This window comes from Sorex fumeus, unplaced genomic scaffold (genome assembly GCF_029834395.1).
Source record: "Sorex fumeus unplaced genomic scaffold, SorFum_2.1 ptg000003l, whole genome shotgun sequence".
In the NCBI taxonomy this organism is placed as follows: domain Eukaryota; kingdom Metazoa; phylum Chordata; class Mammalia; order Eulipotyphla; family Soricidae; genus Sorex; species Sorex fumeus.
The window spans coordinates 1,534,602-1,553,443 of NW_026606060.1; the positions used below are offsets into that span (position 1 = coordinate 1,534,602).

The 18,842-nt window shown below is 36.9% G+C and overlaps 1 protein-coding gene across 23 annotated transcripts in view; it reads left to right on the plus strand.

Moving 5' to 3' along the window:
• NRXN1 (neurexin 1) overlaps positions 1-18,842 on the plus strand; it is a 1,264,827-nt gene that overhangs the window by 1,218,207 nt on the left and 27,778 nt on the right. For 14 of the 23 annotated variants that reach the window (XM_056118460.1, XM_056118503.1, XM_056118496.1 and 11 more), the window contains one exon: positions 12,329-12,416. In XM_056118460.1, the coding sequence (XP_055974435.1) occupies positions 12,329-12,416 (88 nt within the window). The remainder of the gene's footprint in view (positions 1-12,328; positions 12,417-18,842) is intronic. The other 9 variants (XM_056118477.1, XM_056118516.1, XM_056118525.1 and 6 more) reach the window with 1 other exon arrangement.

Consider the following 18,842-nt stretch of genomic DNA (forward strand, 5'->3'; position numbering starts at 1 on the left):
TCCCCAAGGATTTATTCAATGTCTCTTATCTATTGAATTCTAAATCAGACACAAGTAATACAACTTGAATATAGTTTAAAATATTAAAAACATGTAAAACATTGAGTGATTCATAAAAATACTGATAACATCTTCAAATGCCAGAGGAATTAGGTTGCCTATTCACCCTTTATATTGTCAGCAAAACACATTGTTTAATTCTTCTTTGACTCCTTCCTTATTAATCAAAGGTCTTATAAATTATTGTGAATGAATAAATGATGTGAAGATTAGTAAATTATTGGAAGATCATACACATAGACATGCATATCTTTGGAGTCAATGCTGTCTTCTATTTTTTTTTCTTTTTGGGTCACACCTGGTGATGCACAGGGGTTACTCCTGGCCCATGCACTCAGGAATTACTCCTGGTGGTGCTCAGGGGACCATATGGGATATGGGAATCAAACTCAGGTCGGCTATGTGCAAGGAAAACACCCTACCTGCTATGCTAAAACTCCAGCCCCGGGCCCTCTACTTTTTTTAAAATGTAATTTTATTTATTTAGGACACGAAAGTTGGGTTGAAGCCCTGGCAGTGCTCGGGGCCTTCTCCTGACTCTGTACTCAGGAACTCATGCTGTGTGGGGAATTGAACCCAGATCAGCTGCATGAAAGTCTAGCACTTTATCCACTGCATTATCTCTCCTGTGTATCTAATTATTCCTTAGTCTGAAATCGATGGCTTGATCTCAGTCCTTCAAGATATTTAGTTATTTCGTAAAAGAAAAACTTTCATCTCACATTAAATCTTGAATGAAAGCATTATAAAGTCAAAGTGTCCTTACAGTAAAATTGCTTTTTCTAACAATCACAATCAAATTTAAAAGAAGGAAAAAGAGATAAGAGAGTATTATATATGAAAATTATCTAGGATTATAGTCAAATCTTATTCTATCTTGTCTATTAAAATAGGCTATATCTAACTGCTTTTATAAGAAGATGGAAATGCTTCTAAAAGCAGACAGACTAACCTAATTGAAGGCATTTTAGTCTTTCTGTCTAACTTTCAGTTCTTCCTCTTTTTAGTTAAATATCAGTTTTTGTTATTTTTCTACCATAATTTCTAAGCACAAGTTATAATGTTGAAAGCAGCTATAAAGTTTCATTGTCACATCTAGAGATGTTAGCCATCATAAATATTTGAAAAAGTGTGCCTGAGCTACAATTCTCATCTAGTCTTCGGAGTTACAGTCTTGGAAAATAATCTAGACTTGCTCACACTTACTTTGAGATCTAACAATCTGTTATAAATGAGCAATTTTGACGAGCATAAACCTAGATGTAGTAAGCTCAAAGAGGGTAGCCATCAAGTAATGATATCTAGAATAAGTCTACCAAATTCAAGTGTTACATACCAGTTTTCTTTTAGTTTTAAAGTCAAAATGAAATATCTCAACTAAATTAACTCTAATTTTGATAAAATTTATTTTATTTAAACTAGGTATTTAAGATATAGGTCAGTTGTTAATCTGGTGGAGAATTCTCTGTCTCTCTTGAGTGTCAGTGACAAACATGCAAATATTCCAGGTGTGTGACTGTAATCCCTAAAATAGTCATCATCAGCAAGGGCTATGACATTTTAGATGAACTCTATTGAACTCCCATAGTAATTTTTGTGAGGACATAAAACATAGATATAAATGGTGCTCAAAAAATACAAAATTAGAAAAAATATATCTCAGGAGTTCTCAGGTTTTTAGATTAAATACAACTTGGAAAGACAAACACTCCAAAAATTCTAATTCAGTAAGAATATATGCTTTAGGGCCTAAGAGATAGTACAGAGGGTATGTTGCTTCCTTTGTACGCAGCATACCAGAATTCAGTCATCACATTCACCAAACTCTTCTATTTTTATTTTTATTATGTTGGAGCCCAGGTTGTATACCCAGTGGTACTCAGGATTTGCTCTTGGCTCTGTGCTCAGGACACCAGTCCATGTTCAGTGCCAGAGACAAAACTTTACACAGTGCATCTCCCCTGTATAAAGCAAGTGCGCTACCCGCTGTACTATCTCTCTGACCCAAACAATTCTTTATATCAACCTGTGGCAGCAACAAAAAAACAACTCTATTACTTTTAACAATAACTATGTCAACGCTGCATTCATATCTGTGAAACTTTTACGCAAATCAAATTTTATGCTCATAACATATATGGAAGGTGGAAAAGTTAATCTGTGCTGTTACCATTCATACTGTTGATAACACAGTGGCTAGTCCTATATGCCTCTCCTGAGAGTCAGACTGATGCTTTGTTTGAGAACTTCTATGTATTTTATATAAGTGATCAGCTATTGAAATTATTCTAATACGCATTCATGAATTAAAGTATGTACCTTAAAGTACAAAATATTCAGATGTGGAAGCTTGAATTTCTGATTTATAAGTAGCACAGATGGTATGTTCTTAGAATATAAACAGTGCCACGTTTTAACACCTCACTCAACTAAACTTCACGCTCAGCTCAGTAAGTTGCTTGCAAGAAATGCAGACGTTCTGAGGCCAGAAAGATAGCGCACTAGGGAAAGGCAAGCCACTGATCCAGGTGGACCCTTAGCCCTACATCTTATCCCCCAAGCTCTGCCAGGAGAAATTCTTGAGCAAGAGAGCTAGAGAGTAAACAATAATTCCTGAGCATTGCTAAGCATGGCCCAAAAACTAAAAAAGAAAGAAAAAAGAAGTACTCCTTAGCCATTGGCTTACTTGTGGAAGTTATATTAAAAAACTCATATATTTCAATTTCAAAAACCAGAAAGCGAGCTTTATATTAGCTAAGTTACTATCGTTCCCAAACCCAGTTCTGTTTCAGCACTGTGTAGATTTAAGCTCCTGTTTATTTCCTGGATAAATCTCTATCAAGGGAACATTGGTAAAATGGTTTCATTGCTTTGAGAGATGTTTCTTTATTCAATAGCCGGGAATTTTTTTTTTTTGACAAATGGTTGCCTCTGGCTATTTCTACACCTTTGCTTTTAAACCTTCAATTCTAGGGTGACCTGCAATTCAAGTCACATGTAAATGAAAGTAAACAATGATTACATTCTTGTCTTGATTATATGTGTAGAAACAAGTAATATTACAAATAAATGGTCACATCTATTTATTTTTCCAAAGATGTAGAAAGAGATAATTTGGCACAACACTAATGACGGTTGTGTGATAGATCCAAAGATAAATATCTCATTAGCACTTACATTGTGAAAGCAGTTGTTAATAAGGAAGACCTTGGAAGTTGGAAGGATTTTCATCAGTGGCTTAATGAGAAGAGAAATAGAGAGTTCACTGAGTTAATTTTGTAACTATCATGACCCATAATGGTATAAGTCAAGTTGGAAAAATAGGCAAGCAAAGATTCAATAATTCACATTTTCTTTCTTTCCCCAAGAATTCCGTTATGCCTTATGTTCAGAGATAAGTAAGAAGCTAAATGTTCAAGGTCTTTAAAAAGTAAGAAAATATTTTTACAATTTTATATATATATAAAAGTTTTGTGTTTATTTCAACTAAAAGTGATTGTAGTTATATAAGCATTTAATTTTTACCAACTAGATTAAAAAATAGAACCCTATCCTTACTTTTCCTGCCTTTACAGTGTCACTCTGGTGCTACCATACCGAAGGGAACAAGAGCTGTGCGTGGTCTTTCCTTATATGTGTATATGTTAGTGACAGTTTCATCGATTATCAACAACACAAAACTCTCCTTGCCATCTTCTCATTTAAATATAATTTGTCACATATCTTTATAAATCTCACTAAATTCTTTAAAGAAAGATGTGATTTTTATGAAAGAAATGATAAGTAGCTGGAAGGATGAATAGATGGAGGAATAGATAGAGTCATCTGGAATGAGACAGTCACCATCCTCTGAGTTTAGGTAATCTCACAACTATTCTTATTAACAATATGTATTTTTTTCTGCACTGAGAATGTTAGTTTATTGTTAGGATTCGTGCTTTGCCTGTGTGGGCTCCTGAATTATATCTCTAATCTTGGCCCCCTTCCAAAGAAACAAAATACTTAACAAACCAGTTAACTGTTCTTGCTTTAGTTTCCTGCTATATAAAATAAGGACCCTAGCCTAAAGATCACTAAGATCACTAAGATTTGCTCAGTGCAAAATATGTAATTGCTTCACTGAAGCATTATCCAATTCTGTAACATATTAGATGCCAACAATGAAAGCATAGATTTGAGAGGCATGTTTTTGAAACTATCCATCATTGGCATTTTACAATTATAAAATCTGTTTTGGCCTCATTACCCATAAGGATTTTGAGTTCATCCTGTGTGACTAATTAGTCCATTCAGCCACAATAGTTGGACTAGAGACTCAATTGACACAGCCAGAAGCCTAGATTTGCTTTGTAAACATCTGTCAGTATTTAATTTGAGAAGGACCAGCCCCAATTCAGAGAATGCTTTGTCTGAAAACAAAACAAATGGGGAAACCTACTCAATCACCTGCATTTTCTGATTTCTTTTACAGTGTTTCTTCTCCACTACCTGCTGTCTGTAGATGCTTACCAGCTTTATATGCCCAATCCTGGTTAATGAGAAATCAGAAGAATAGATAATCTCAAGTGCTTCTGGAAAGCATCAAATTTATTTTATATTTTTGGTTTTTTGGCTAGCTTTCCTGCAATGATTTTGAGGAAGGAAAAAAACGAAGAGGGGAGGTAGGAAGGACGGAAGTAAAGGAGGAGGAAGGAAGGAAGGAAGGAAGGAAGGAAGGAAGGAAGGAAGGAAGGAAGGAAGGAAGGAAGGAAGGAAAAAGGAAGGAATATCAATGGGATCTGTCCCATTGAGTTTTTCCTATATGAATGACAGGTTAAAGAGATGTATTGATAAAAAGAAATAGTTAAAGAGATAAATAGTTTAGAAATAATTAAAGAAAAATAGTTAAATAGACATATTTCTTTTTAAAAACACAACACAGGGATCTGTGCCATAGTACAGGGAGTTGGCATTTGCCTTGCTTGTGGTTGATCCAGGTTCCATCTCCGACATCCTATATGGTCCCCCGAGCATCACCAGGAGTAATCCCTGAACACAGAACCAGAAGTAACCCCTAAACATTACTAGGTGTGCCCCCACGCCTACCCCCAAAACACAACCAGACCTAAAAATAAAAGTAAAAAATGAAAACAAAACACAAATAGAAATTTAGAAGCCCGAAAGATCGTACACGTCACTAGAGTTGCTTTTATTTGGTCCGAATTTGATCGCCAGCATCTCATTTGGTCCCAAGCCCCCTCAGGTGAGATCTCTCAGTGGAGACAGGAAGGAGAAAGTCATGTGACCAGCCAGGCATGACCCCAAAATTTCCCACAGCCCCAAAACCTATTACTTGATTTCAAGTTCTTGATAATGGTTTCTATTTTGCATGACTTTCCTTAAGCAATGTTCTTTTTGCTTAAGCGGGATTCCAGTTCTTTTCTTTCTCCAATATGTCCTTTAAATCCATTTATTTCCAAGACATTATTTCCAGATCTCGATCTGTCCCATTGAGTTTTTCCTATATGAATGACCAGTATCAAATACACATAAAACTGTGTGTTAGATTGAGTACGACACTGAGAATTCTTACCATGATGGAGTTTTTCTATCCAACCCACTTTCACTGTTCTGGAACAATTGCATACATTTTAAACAGCCAAGAAAATTTTGAAGAAAATTGAATGGCGTTCAAGTCTTTCTTTTCCCTCAGCAAAAAGCAGATTTATGGTCACTTTTTTTGTAATAGCCTAAGGCATCAATTGGGAAAAAATATTAAAGAAACGTGAAAGCTGGCTGTTTTCAGGGATAAATATTTAAGCGTCACCCTAAATATTCATGAAAGCCAATGTTAAAGCATTCAAATTGGGTAAAATGAGTGTACAAAAGAGTATTTTTTAGAGCAGCACTTAACAGTAACACTCAGTGTAAAAGTGCCTCCACCTGTATGCTGCATAATCAGACCGCTTTTGAATATTTAATGAAGTGATAGATACGGGAAGATTGTTACTGGGCGAGGTAGGGAAGCAATTAAATGGAACCACTCTTTATTTACATTAATGAGTATGTTTTTCCCTCTGCTTGTGATAGAGTAGGTACCATAACTTATTTTCGGGAAGAAACAACAATGTATACTTTGCCAGTTAGTGGCCACCTTTTAGGTTCCTTTGCAAATACAGTGAAGAGATGAGTTATTTCATACTTCTTGACTATTTTATCCCCGTTTTATGTGTTACCTATGTTTTGTAGCTGAAATCTGTCCTTCACATATTGGATCCCCGGTTATTGGTTCTGCTTTTATTTTTATTACACTATTGAACTATGGAATTGACATCTTTGTCTGGTCTCTACGAGTCGGAGAAATGGAAAATAAAGCAAAATGTGTGCTTGACCTGAGATCCTGGAAAGTGACATAGGATCTATGCATGATCTCTTACTGTGTTTTTGCAGCTTTAATGGAGTCACTCACCAATTTGATCTAACTCTGTATTAAATTAATTTGATGGGATCAATCGGCTCACTGTTTTGAGAATTGGGGCTACATATGACAACTGTATTCTGAAAATAACTTTTTTCTTCTGGGTAAGATTTCTGACTTCCCCTTATTTCATAAAAACCTCTAGCCCCAATTTATATCAAAGCAACAAGTTTCACCTTGGTTGGAGAATTTCTCACATAAATTCTGTTGATTTTTTCAGCTTTCCTGTTACTTTTCCTCTTGTTGTTGCCATTTTTGTCGCAGTGTCTGTGGGTCACACAACTTGGTTGTGAAGTGTGAGAGATGACACAATTGTGGCATCAGACAGCAAAGTGGCCATATGAGGGCTTACAGTTCAAGATGTGGCTTGGATTCAAGATTCCACCTTGAAGTCTCACATATTCGAGGTGGCACTCCATGACACTGACACACATCCCCGGACTCTTGAACGTTTTCTTTCCTCAGAGAAGCCTACTTAGCAGTGGAGCGGCCTTCCCTGAGGGTCTGTCTGACTTCATCCTGGAAGGCAAACATGAGTATTCTCTCACTTTCAGAGCTGCTTCCCATAGACAAAAGCATCCATCAGTTAGCCTAGCATAGTGCATTTCAGTGCACTCTCACTTCAGCCTCAGTGTTTGTGTCAACTGTGATTGATTAGGCTATATCTTATTATGTATGTAAATACCATTGTTTCTCAGAATCAGTATGATTTTACATGACATTACATTTGCGATGTAAGAGAGATACGATTACTGGCTTCTCACAGTAAGGTTTCAGTTGAAATGTGGAGATAAATTCACAATTTCTTTGTGAGTGACCATATCACAGTGGACATTCTGCTTCACAGGGTGATTGGCTATTTTCTTCACAAAGCAGACTTGTCTAGGTAGAGTTTCCTTGTAAATGTCTTCATCAGAATGCACCGGTCTTCAGCAAAGCTTTTTATCATGAGAAATAGACTGTTTGCTTTATGGAATTGAGAAGGCTGTCTAAGCAGTCCTATAATATTAGAGGCTAAGTTTAGCTAGCCTCTTATGTCTTTTTGGCCGAAGAATAGGCAACAGTGTTAAGCTTAAAAAATGATAGTTTCTGAATACATAATGCATTTTTATCTTCAAGAAGGAGGACAAAAAAGAAACTCCTTTCCAATAAAGGCAAAATAATAAAAGCAAGTGGCACTAATCTAAAGCTCTGGTCACTTTGGATACACTGAAATATTATTTTCATCCTCCCCACCTTGATTACATTTCTCCACCTTACAGTATGTTGCTGTTCATTCATGGAGCGTGATGGCTATTTAGTGCCTTTATTTCAAGAATTCCAAATATTTTTTTTCTTAAAAGTCACTCACTGTCACTGTCATCCCGCTGTTCATTGATTTACTTGAGTGGGCACCAGTAATGTCTCAATTTGTCCCAGCCCTGATATTTTAGCAGCCTTTCTGTACTCGTTTTCCCCAACAATTGGAGGCACTTTTCAGAGTTAGGGGAATTACCTGTTACTGTTACTGTATTTGGCATATTGGATACGACACAGGGAGCTTGCCAGGCTCTTCCGTGTGGGCAGGATACTCTCAGTAGCTTGCTGGACTCTTAGAGAGGCATATTTGTATTCCTAGACTTCATAAAAGGACAAAATATTTCACTATGTCTTTTTAACAAGGACATATGCTTGCCCTGTGACAAACACTCAAAATTCTGAATTAGGGAAGGTCAGCATGGTACTTTGACCTGTCAGTGGTTACATGTGCCATCAATGACACTTAGCTAAATGGACAGTTATGTAAGGCTAACGCTCTGGCTTGATTGCTATTTTGTCTCTTTCCACAGATTGTCTCTTTCCTACAAAAGGTTATAAACATTAGGGAAAATATACTGAAGAATAGAGTTGATTGATATGACACATTTCAGTTTCTTTCTACCACTCTATCTGTTGTGGAGAGGCAACTCAAAAAAAAAAAGTGAATTCAATTTAAATTACACAGTTTTGGCTGGAAATTTGTTCAGTTAATTTCGCCTCAAAAAGGAAATTTGATTTCTCCCCACACACTTGAGCCACTTCCTGATTTTTTTCATACAGCGATGATTTCTGCAAATATATCTATTGATTTGAAGTCTTTCATTCCTGAGACTGTGTGACTGGTTTTTAATTTCTCAAGGAAAATGTATAGAAAACAAGAATGTAGTCCACTAGTGACAATGTGTGTAGAATTTGAGAGTATTAACTTAAGTGACAAAAATATCAGAAAAATGCAAATACAGTATGATCACACTTATGTGTGGGTTCTAGAAACCATCAAGTTCACAGATACAGAGAATATGCTAGGGGATATGGAGTCAAGGGTACAAATAGAAGGTGAGATAGGTACAAGGACTGCAAACATGTAAATATCCAATCACAAAATAAATTGATCTTGGGTGTGAAATTGCAACTAGAGTTGATGGCATGTTGTGTTTTGTTTTGTTTTATTTGGGGGCCACACCTGGCAATGCTCAGGGATTACTTCTGATCTGCAATCAGGAATTAGTCCTGACTGTTCTTGGGGACCATTTGGGATGCTAGGGATCTATTCAGGTCTGCTGTCTGCAAGGCAAGCGCCCCCCCCCACTCCCCACTGTGCTATCACTTTGGCCCCAAGATAACGTTATACTCTGCACTTGTAAGTTATATAAAGAGAGTACATGTTACGAGTTCTCTTCGCGAGAAAAATTTTAGCTCAGTAAATCTATTAACTGTATTTATTGTGATCATTTCTAATATATACAAATACCAATAAGCTTATACCATTGTATATGTCAATTATGACTCATGGTTTTTAAAAAATATGGATTTGTCATATAAGGAAAAGTACATAGTTTTAATGTACCTTTAAAATCAGGTCATTTATGCAGTGATTTTTTGTACTATAACATGTCTATAGGAAATACTATTTGCTGGGTGGCATCTTTTGTTATTTTAGGTGCCATGTTCTGTGAAAGATAGCACTGAGAACATTCTAACACTCTCAAATTGCTGTGGAATTGTTCCAAAAGGGTTGTTCAATGTAGAAAATAGGTCAACTGTTTAAAACAAAATTTCACTTGTGTGCCCTAAATAATTTAGTCTACACAAAATATTATCCACTGAGTCCCACCATTGTAGCGCGTGAATTGATTTTTCAGAAGCAGCCTTTATTAACTATATATGTTGTTTGACTCAAAGTCAAATTTGAATCTAGACACAAAAGAACCTTTGTTCAACAAAGTAATAACATATCTACTATATTTTACATAAACACTAGCATGAAGCTTAATTGAGAGTTAATTTGCATGTATAATTTCTAGTTTCATTTCTAAAATTATTTTCTTTATTAACACCACAAAAATGGAACTGGTGAGATATAATAACATTCATGTTGATAAGACTGCAACTTTGATAAGCATTTACAATGTGAACCTAAGCTAGGTACTTCTGGTGCACCGATTTCATCCTGACAGCAGTAGGTACTGTTAAGCATTCTATCATCTCATATGAGAAAAAATGAGGCACAGAATGATTTTTTCTTCTATAAAGCAGTGTTTCTCCATTTCCGCACTATTAGCGGTTTATGTCAGATAATTCACCTGTGAGGGCTATTCTGGGAAATACTGGGATATTTAACAGTCTCCTTGGCTTCTACCCATTAGATGCCCAAAGTAGCAGATACATGCTCTCCCACCCCCCCATTGCCCAATATTAAGCATCTAAGATGTCTCTCGATAATGCTTCATGCACACAAACATACTCAGGTGGTGGGAAGGGAGTGATTATCACTATCTTGCAAGTTGCCATGGAGTAAAGAATTTTATTTCCCCCCCCACCAAAGCCCTTTATGGATATTATCAGAATATTTAAAACTGCTCAAAGATGAAATTTTTTCTCATAACACAGCGTGCCCATGGAAGAAAGTAGCTTCCAACTTTCCGTTTTTCACTTGCTCTAAAGGAAAACAAATCATCTGCCCTGGGGTCAATCTGAACAATTGAACTGCAATACTTTATCATCCAATAACTTGTTATTATAAAGTTAGTTTGGATGTTACTTTCAAAATGTGCTTATGCTAAAAGGAAGATTGGATGTCACCTTTTAAATAGTGCTTTAATGAAATATATCCACATGGTTATCGTACCATTTTTTAAGTTATCACGGACATTGCTACAATTCCAACAAAACTAATAATTTCAACTTTCTCATTTAAAATAGCAGCATCTAAATAAATAAATTTTGTCTTACAAGTGCCTCAGAGGAGTTTATATCAGAATAACATGAAACCATTTCAAAATTCCTTTTAAATGCATACATTTATTTAAAATTATCTTGTGAAGCATTGGCATCTGAGCAGTCTTCATTTTTAAGTAGTTGATGAGCCTGATAGGATTTTAAGTCTAAATTTGACTATATTAGGCACTCCTTAAATGAAAATAAGTCACATGATATCTTACTTTGATAGAAAACTATATTATTTTAATTCAATTCACATTTATTTGGGAGACCTCTCATGCAGTGGCCAAGGGACTTGGTAGTAACTACCAGCAGTTCTTGGTCCAGGTGAGAGGACCTTAAAAGGGTTTGGATTAAGGGGTCCTACCACTGAGAACTACTAAGGGTTTCTCAGGCCCTTACAAGAAGACCAAGCAATGCTGTACTGGGCACTGAACATGGGACCTCCGCATGCAATCTATTCAGCCCGAACCTCTGAGCCGTCCCCCACCCCTTTTAAATAAGAACTTCATCTAGCTGCAGTTCTGAGTATTGTCTAATTAATTATCACTTCATTAATCCTTAGTCAACCTAATGAGGTATTTTCTTCACTATAACTTGCATTCTTGTTACCTTTAGCCTTAGTCAAATCTTTTAGAAACATTCACAATTTTCATGCAACATCTATAGAGTTTACTGCTGTTCGTAAGTGGCAGTAAAGAACAACCTCTGGCGCTTGTAAATGCGTTATGTGACTAACTGCTAGGATTTACACTCCCTGCTTTTTATTACAGTGATAGTTATCTCTCTTTTGGCTGTAAGTGCAGTGAGGCAACTAGAAAGTCACAGAAAAAAACTGTCAATGTTCTCATAGTCACCATAAAATATTCTATCCCAGGATGCTTTTAGTTTATGATGAAGCTTTAGTGATTAAAAAAGGACAATGGAGAAAAGCCACCTGCCATTTGAGTATTATGAAAATGAGAATCAAGTATGACATCTCAAGACACACAAAAATTTAGACTATATTTGCTTTGCTTTTCCCTCAGCATTTCCTAATAGCAGTGAAAGTTATTCTCTCCTTATTCTGTGCTTCCTAATCATGACAACTTAGATCTCAAAGACTCATCAACTTCTTCTAAGTCCTTAATGTAAAAGATTATATAGCTGTTCTGCTTGCAGAAAACCAAGCATAAGTACTGCATAAAGTGTACTGAAGCATACTTTGTAGCACTCCAGGGCAGTAATAAATTTCAAATCATCTGTATCTGCCAGGACCTTTCAAAACTCTGTCTGCTGCTCTGTGCAGCTTCTCTACGAAGTTGAGTGCAAAGATATCTACACGTTGGTTAACACCATTTCTGCGTCCTTTTATAAAATAAGCTACAGGTTTCATTTAATATGCAAATGCTTTTATAGAAGGGATTAAAATAAGCTGGAAAATATAAGTTCTGTTATTTTGGGGAAGGGGAGTGTTGATTTGGTTCCTCATTCTATCAGGTAAATATAATGGCCTTTCATTTGGAAATAGGATAAAGATTAGAGGGTCTCTGGGTTCCTTTAAATTAATTTTCTGAATGTGATCTTTTGCAGACTACAGATGACATCCTTGTGGCCTCCGCAGAGTGTCCCAGTGATGATGAGGACATTGACCCCTGTGAGCCGAGCTCAGGTGGGTTAGGTTAGTCAACTTTTTTTCTTACTTTCTTTGCTTTGTTCTTAATCTTTGTTGCATGTACTATTCCTTTAAGAAGTCTTTTGTTTATAAGGAGAAAGCCATTCTTCTACCCTATTAAAAAGAAAATAAAAAAGCCTGACCCTGGAATTAGATTTCTTGCTTTTCACAACAGATACATTTTCCTCTATTTTTGAAAAAAAGAAAAACTTTTAAAACCCACCAGGATTATGCATTTTGGAAAAAGCAGTGGGAAACAGCACAAAAACCTTATTGTTTGGATTCCATTCATTTACAACCTGATTTTTGCATATAAGATATAATGGGGTTTCCCTTGGGTCACCAATAGTAAAAATGTAATGCTTGAAAATTTTAGTGCTTTGTGGAAAATCATTTTCCCTTTATGCCATTAAAGAGTCTCCACTACTAAGTCTGCCAGCTCAAGCGGGCCCAGTAACGTCTCCATTGGAGATTTTGTTGTTACTGTGTTTGGCATATCGAATACGTCACGGGTGACTTGCCAGGCTCTGCCGTGTGGGCGAGATACTCTCGGTAGCTTGGCGGGCTCTCCAAGAGGGGCGGAGGAATCGAACTCGGGTTGGCCATGTTGGCTGCGTGCAAGGCAAACGCCCTACCGCTGTGCTATCTCTCCAGCCCAAGTCTGCCAGCAAATTATCTTAAGTAATATATTTCTGAACTTCACTAGTGAGAGTTATTATGGCAATACTGCAACAAACAGTGGATAGAGTCCTTATTATACTTAATAGACAAAGACATGAATCTTGATACACCTTCCTAAAAGTTTAGATGAGATATATAAATATATATCTTATATATGTTTATATAAATATTAATCTATCTATACCACCTAAATAAATATACATATCTAATAGATATCAGATATATATCAGATATTTGATATACGTATATAAAAATGTATAGTTTTATGCATATATCATATGTATGATAGATGATATAATATCACCTATATATTATATATCACCTAGGTCTATGTAAGTATATATATGTATATATTATATATATGTGTATGTACACATATGTAACATATATACATATATCTGTGTTTGCGTGTGTTTGAGTGAGGTGAGGAGGGTGTGGGCCAACCTGGTGATACTTAGGGGTACTCTGGGCTCTTTGCTCTGTGGCAGCAGGGTTGTTCTTCCTGTGCTTATGTATATGGTCCTGAGGATCAAACCAGCACTGTCTGCTTGCGAGGCAAGTTAAGGCAGTGCTATTCCTCAGGGACTTGAAGATGGTAAACTTTAACACAAGCCAATACAGTTTCTGCTCCTACTTTGTGATGTATCGTGACTGATTAAAAATATGTAGATTGTTTTCATGCAGCCATTTACCATTGTGTTGGTGGCTGTGGCCTTGAAAATGAATGAATATAGCCTAGGCTTAATACCACAATTTCATGATACCAACTATTGGAATGAGTTTTAAAGGTTTCCTTTAGAAAACAGCATTACTTCCACTTCAGTCATTTTCAGGCTAACAGAATGAAGGTGATGGATAAGGAATAAGTAGTATGTACTAGTTTATGATTTTCTGTAGATGCTACCTAGAACTCCAAAACTTCATATCGCAATAAAATAATTTGTATACCAGTAAGAAATATTGGGCTGGAGCGATAGCACAGCGGTAGGGCATTTGCCTTGCACGCAGCCAACATGGCCGACCCGAGTTCGATTCTTCCACCCCTCTCAGAGAGCCCAGCAAGCTACCAAGAGTATCTCGCCCGCACGGCAGAGCCTGGCAAGCTCCCCGTGACGTATTCGATATGCCAGACAGAGTAACAACAAAGTCTCCAATGGAGATGTTACTGGGCCCGCTCGAGCAAATCGATGATCAACGGGAGAGCCTTTACTTACTTAAGAAATATCATTTTCCCTTAGGAATATAATTTTAATTTAAAAATCTACTCATTTGAACATTTGAAATTAAAAATAATATTCGGCATAATAACATAATATTTTTGTTTTGTGTAGGGGTGAGGCATGGGGATTGGGCGACACCCAGTAATTACTCCTTGGTCTTCCCTCTGAAATTACTCCTGATGGTGCTCAGGGGATTATTATGTGTTGCCTGGGATGGATGATTATGTGTTGCCAGATGACCCCTGCAAAATAAGCACCCTCCCCACTGTACTGTCTCTCCAGACCCTCAGCATACATGTCTTGGATATCCTTTTGAATATCACTCCTCTCCAGTATCTGTAATAGATGCTAAATAAGCACCTTGTGTGGCTATGGAGGCCACGGGGGACTGGGGTTGGGGAACAGCTCAGCACTCATTTCTCAGCTAGAGTAGTTATGGAAGCTCCAGACAATGTTTTCCTACTCCACTTTCTTACCTCCATCTTGTCCTTCAAAAATGTTAGTCGCGAGATGGGTGGAAGCAGTGTCAGTGGTAGGGACCTCGTGCTGCACATTGCCAACCTGGGTTCTAGCCACAGCATCCGATACGATTCCCTCAAAACAAACAACAAATTCAGTCTCAAGAATTCATTTGGCTCCCACAAAGGCAGCCCCTAAGCAGAAAGATTGTGAAGCCTGTGAAGGTTTCTGCTCCCCAAGTTGGTGGGAAACGCTAAGTTGACAGATACAATTTTTAAAAAAACATCCGACTATAATTTAAAAAAAAAAGTAAAAAAAAGAATTCATTTCCTGGGGTAGAGCGATAGCACAGCGGGTAAGGCATTTGCCTTGCACATGGCCAATCTGGGTTCGATTCCTAGCATCCCATATGACCCCTGATCACTGCCAGGAGTAATTCCTGAGTGCAGAGCCAGGCATAACCCCTAAGCATCGCCGGGTGTGACCCCTCCCCCCAAAAAAGAATTCATTTCCTTTCATATACAGTGATTAGAAATCTAATAATATACTGTTCCATTCTTCCATTTTGTTGATCTCTCCAATCATATTTGTTGTTGTTTGAACAGGTTTGATCAATTTATAATACCATCTTGGGTCCCTCTGCCAAAATGTTCACTGGGTTGGCATTGATTCTCTCTGTGAGTGACTTCACATTACTCATGAGTCATGTTTTCAGTCTGTTCTCAACCTTCTCTCAAAAGTTTTCTTTTCCCCATTATTTCTGTTCTCAAATGCCCTGTCCTCCCATTGTTCATCGATTTGCTCGAGCAGTAACTTCTCCATTTTGAGACTTGTTGTTACTGTGTTTGGCATATTGAATTCGTCATGGGTAGCTTGCCAGGCTTTGCCACCCGGGCGGGATACTCTCGATAGCTTGCCACGCTCTCTGAGAGGGGCAGAGGGATCGAACCTGGCTTGGCCAGGCTGGCTGCGCACAAGGCAAATGCCCTACCGCTGTGCTATCACTCCAGCCCAATAAGGAATTTTTTTTTGTATCTGATCTTTGAGTCCTGTAGCATAATTTGTTCAGGAAACAAAATCTGATATTTGTTGTATGCACATTGAAGTGTTTGCATGCAGATATTTATATTTACTTTTGTTTTCCCAGTTAGGATTTTTGTGAAAGCAGTTGTTTGTGTTCTTTGTTTTTTCCCTGTATATACACAATGCTGAAAACAGCACATGTTCTTCCTAATTGCAGTTCTTATTGATTTTTCTTTGCTTTGAGTGTTTCTTTTGTTTTGTAAGCATAGGCTATATATTTTTTTAATATAGTGTTCACCTTCATGATCTAGTAAATCCAATTTGATAACTCTTAATCCAACTTCAAATCACGGGGTTAGAGACAGTACAGCAGGTTGCTCATGACTGACCCAGATCCATTCCCTGATACTACATATATTCCCCATAGAACCCCCAGTACTAAGTGCTGAGCATTGTTGGGTAGCCCCGAAATCCAAACACTTAAAGCAAATAAATTGTGCTTCTTTTCCTTCTAGAGCTGAGCTAACTGATCCAACCCTCCGACTCATTCCTCATAATCTTAATATTCATTTGCTAGAAAGAAATTTGCTTTATCTCCTTGTCTCTGGGACATTGTCCCTAAGAATAGAGTGGGATTGGGATAGAAAGAACAATGAAAGAGAGAAAAGAAAAGATCGCCGGTTTGTCCATCTCAGCTTCTTTTTATTCACTGAATTTTGTCTTAATCATTAAATATTTTAGCCATCACAAATCACAAACAGGTTGTTTATATTCATATGAATAATTTTCTGCCTCTTCAGCTTTAGCACATTTCTAGCTCTCGAAAAGAATCTTTTTTTTCTCTATTCATTGTTCAATCGCCACTTCATAACCTGCATTCCCCATGAGCAGGTAAGATTCATGTTGTAGGGATACCACTTGCTTCCTGTAAAGATTTTAATGTAAATTTTAGTTTTCTTCCACTGCACTAACATGTATTGTCGAAGAGACAAGACATAGCAGCTACTCACTTACTTAATGAGCTTCTAACTAACCTCTTTTTAAGTTTGCAGTTTCTTTTCAGTGTTTCTTTCTTCACTCCCTAGATTTAGATTCATTGGGTTCTCTTCACACTGAATCATTAAATTTAGTTGCATCAATGGGAATTTTCACCATTGATTTTACTTATGATATTTCTTCCCCCTACTAGTACGTTAAAAGTGCATCCTAGTATGGTTTCATTTCTATATTACATTGTGGATATGATATACATCTCTATATATTGATGTATCTGTTTTCTACAGTGTTTTCTTCCCCTTCCTAATTCTAAATGATTTACTTTTTAATGCCTATGTAACACTCAAGTGTTACTTTCTTGGTATTATTGACTGTGGTATCTTCTTATAAAAATATCTTAATTTTTGTCATTTTTTTCTATTTTTAAACATTCTATTTTTGATGTAGAAATATTTTAAATAGTGCTTGAGCCTGAATATTGTTTGTGTGAAAAGATGTATCCTCTGCAAGATATTTTTCTTAATGTACTGATTTTCTTAAATATCTTTTTTCTTGCTTGTATTTTGTCTTGAATAGAAATGAACATGAACAGAAATGATAGCTCTGGGCCAGAGTGATAGTATATTGGGTAGCACTTTTGTCTTGAAGCTTATCAGCAGGGTTCAAGTCTGGCAGTCTGTGTTGTGTCCCCAGCACTGCCAAGAGTAATTCCTGAGCACAAAGCTTAGAGTAAACCCTGAGCATCGCTCAGTGTATCGCACAAAAGAAAAAAAAGTAAAAAATGATGGTTTCTGATATTATTAGGATTTGGGGACTATTAAATGTATCTTGGTAAAAATTTAGCAGGTTATATTTTGGAAATGAACTTTTATGGTGTGTAATAATTAACTATTCATAAGTGAGTATATCTGCTGTGCAATTTTGTTATTCCTCAAATAAGGAAAAGCATAATTTTTATTAAAAGATGCATAATTACTTTACAGATAAATGTTTGAAATCTGCTGAGCATTCTATACCAATATATTTCGGACTCCATATGTATAAATATATATATGTATATGTATGTATATAGATACACACATAAAATACACGACATATTGTTCTAATCATTTTGACCCATGCTTCTTCAAAAAAAAATCTTGTTATGCTCTTTAAAACTATTCATGACAGGCCTGGGGAAATATGGCATCTTCTTAAAATCAAATAAATTATACATCCTAGCAGATATTTGCTAAATTCGAATTTCCATATGGCTCTATCCAGAAATTCTAAGGAAGAGGAAAGTTGCATTTGGGTGGACATCAGCTTCATTACTAAGAATTGCAAACACCTCCTGTGAAGCTACTGCCCTGTTAATAATCTTGGAGCAAAAATAAAGTCTAGAGACTTAAATCTCTTCTGCAAAAGAACTTCTCCTAGGGTGCCTTTTAAGCTCTTCGTTATAATGAACATGTTTCTCATCACTGATATTAATCTTCACCTATAACTAAAATTAATATAGTGAAAATAGCTACTGCAATGTGTGGCATACAGCATAAATGCTAGCTTTCCTTTTTTCCCAGTTCAGTTACATAAAAGGGAAGTGCCAAGCTATTTTTTCCCTTTTACATAATGCTGTTACTTTTCTTGACTGGAAATTGTTGGGCAACTGATGAAAGCACTCAGGCCTCCTGATGGGAACTGGATGTGTCGAAGCTGGATTCGGAGCAGCATCCTGGGCAGGACCACATGGAACCCAATAACCCTTGATTCCAGCAACACTGTCTTGTAATGGTTAGTGCTGGGTGACAGCACTCCTGTGGGTACAAACAGTGTTTTAGAATGTGAGCGGGTAGCTGTGCGGCTCAGAAGTCCTAACGCTTGTTTGCCAGGCAGGAATCTGAGGCAGCCATTGGTAAGGAGGCCACAGAACACTGTCCTATGCTTCTTTCCTCAACGTGGAGCAAGTGGATTATTTTTCCCTCACACCTTCTCTGAAAAGTAGCAAAGATGAAAAAGCGAAGCTCTCACACCTTCTGTGCTTTCCCTTTAGTGCAGAGATGTGGTTCAATGG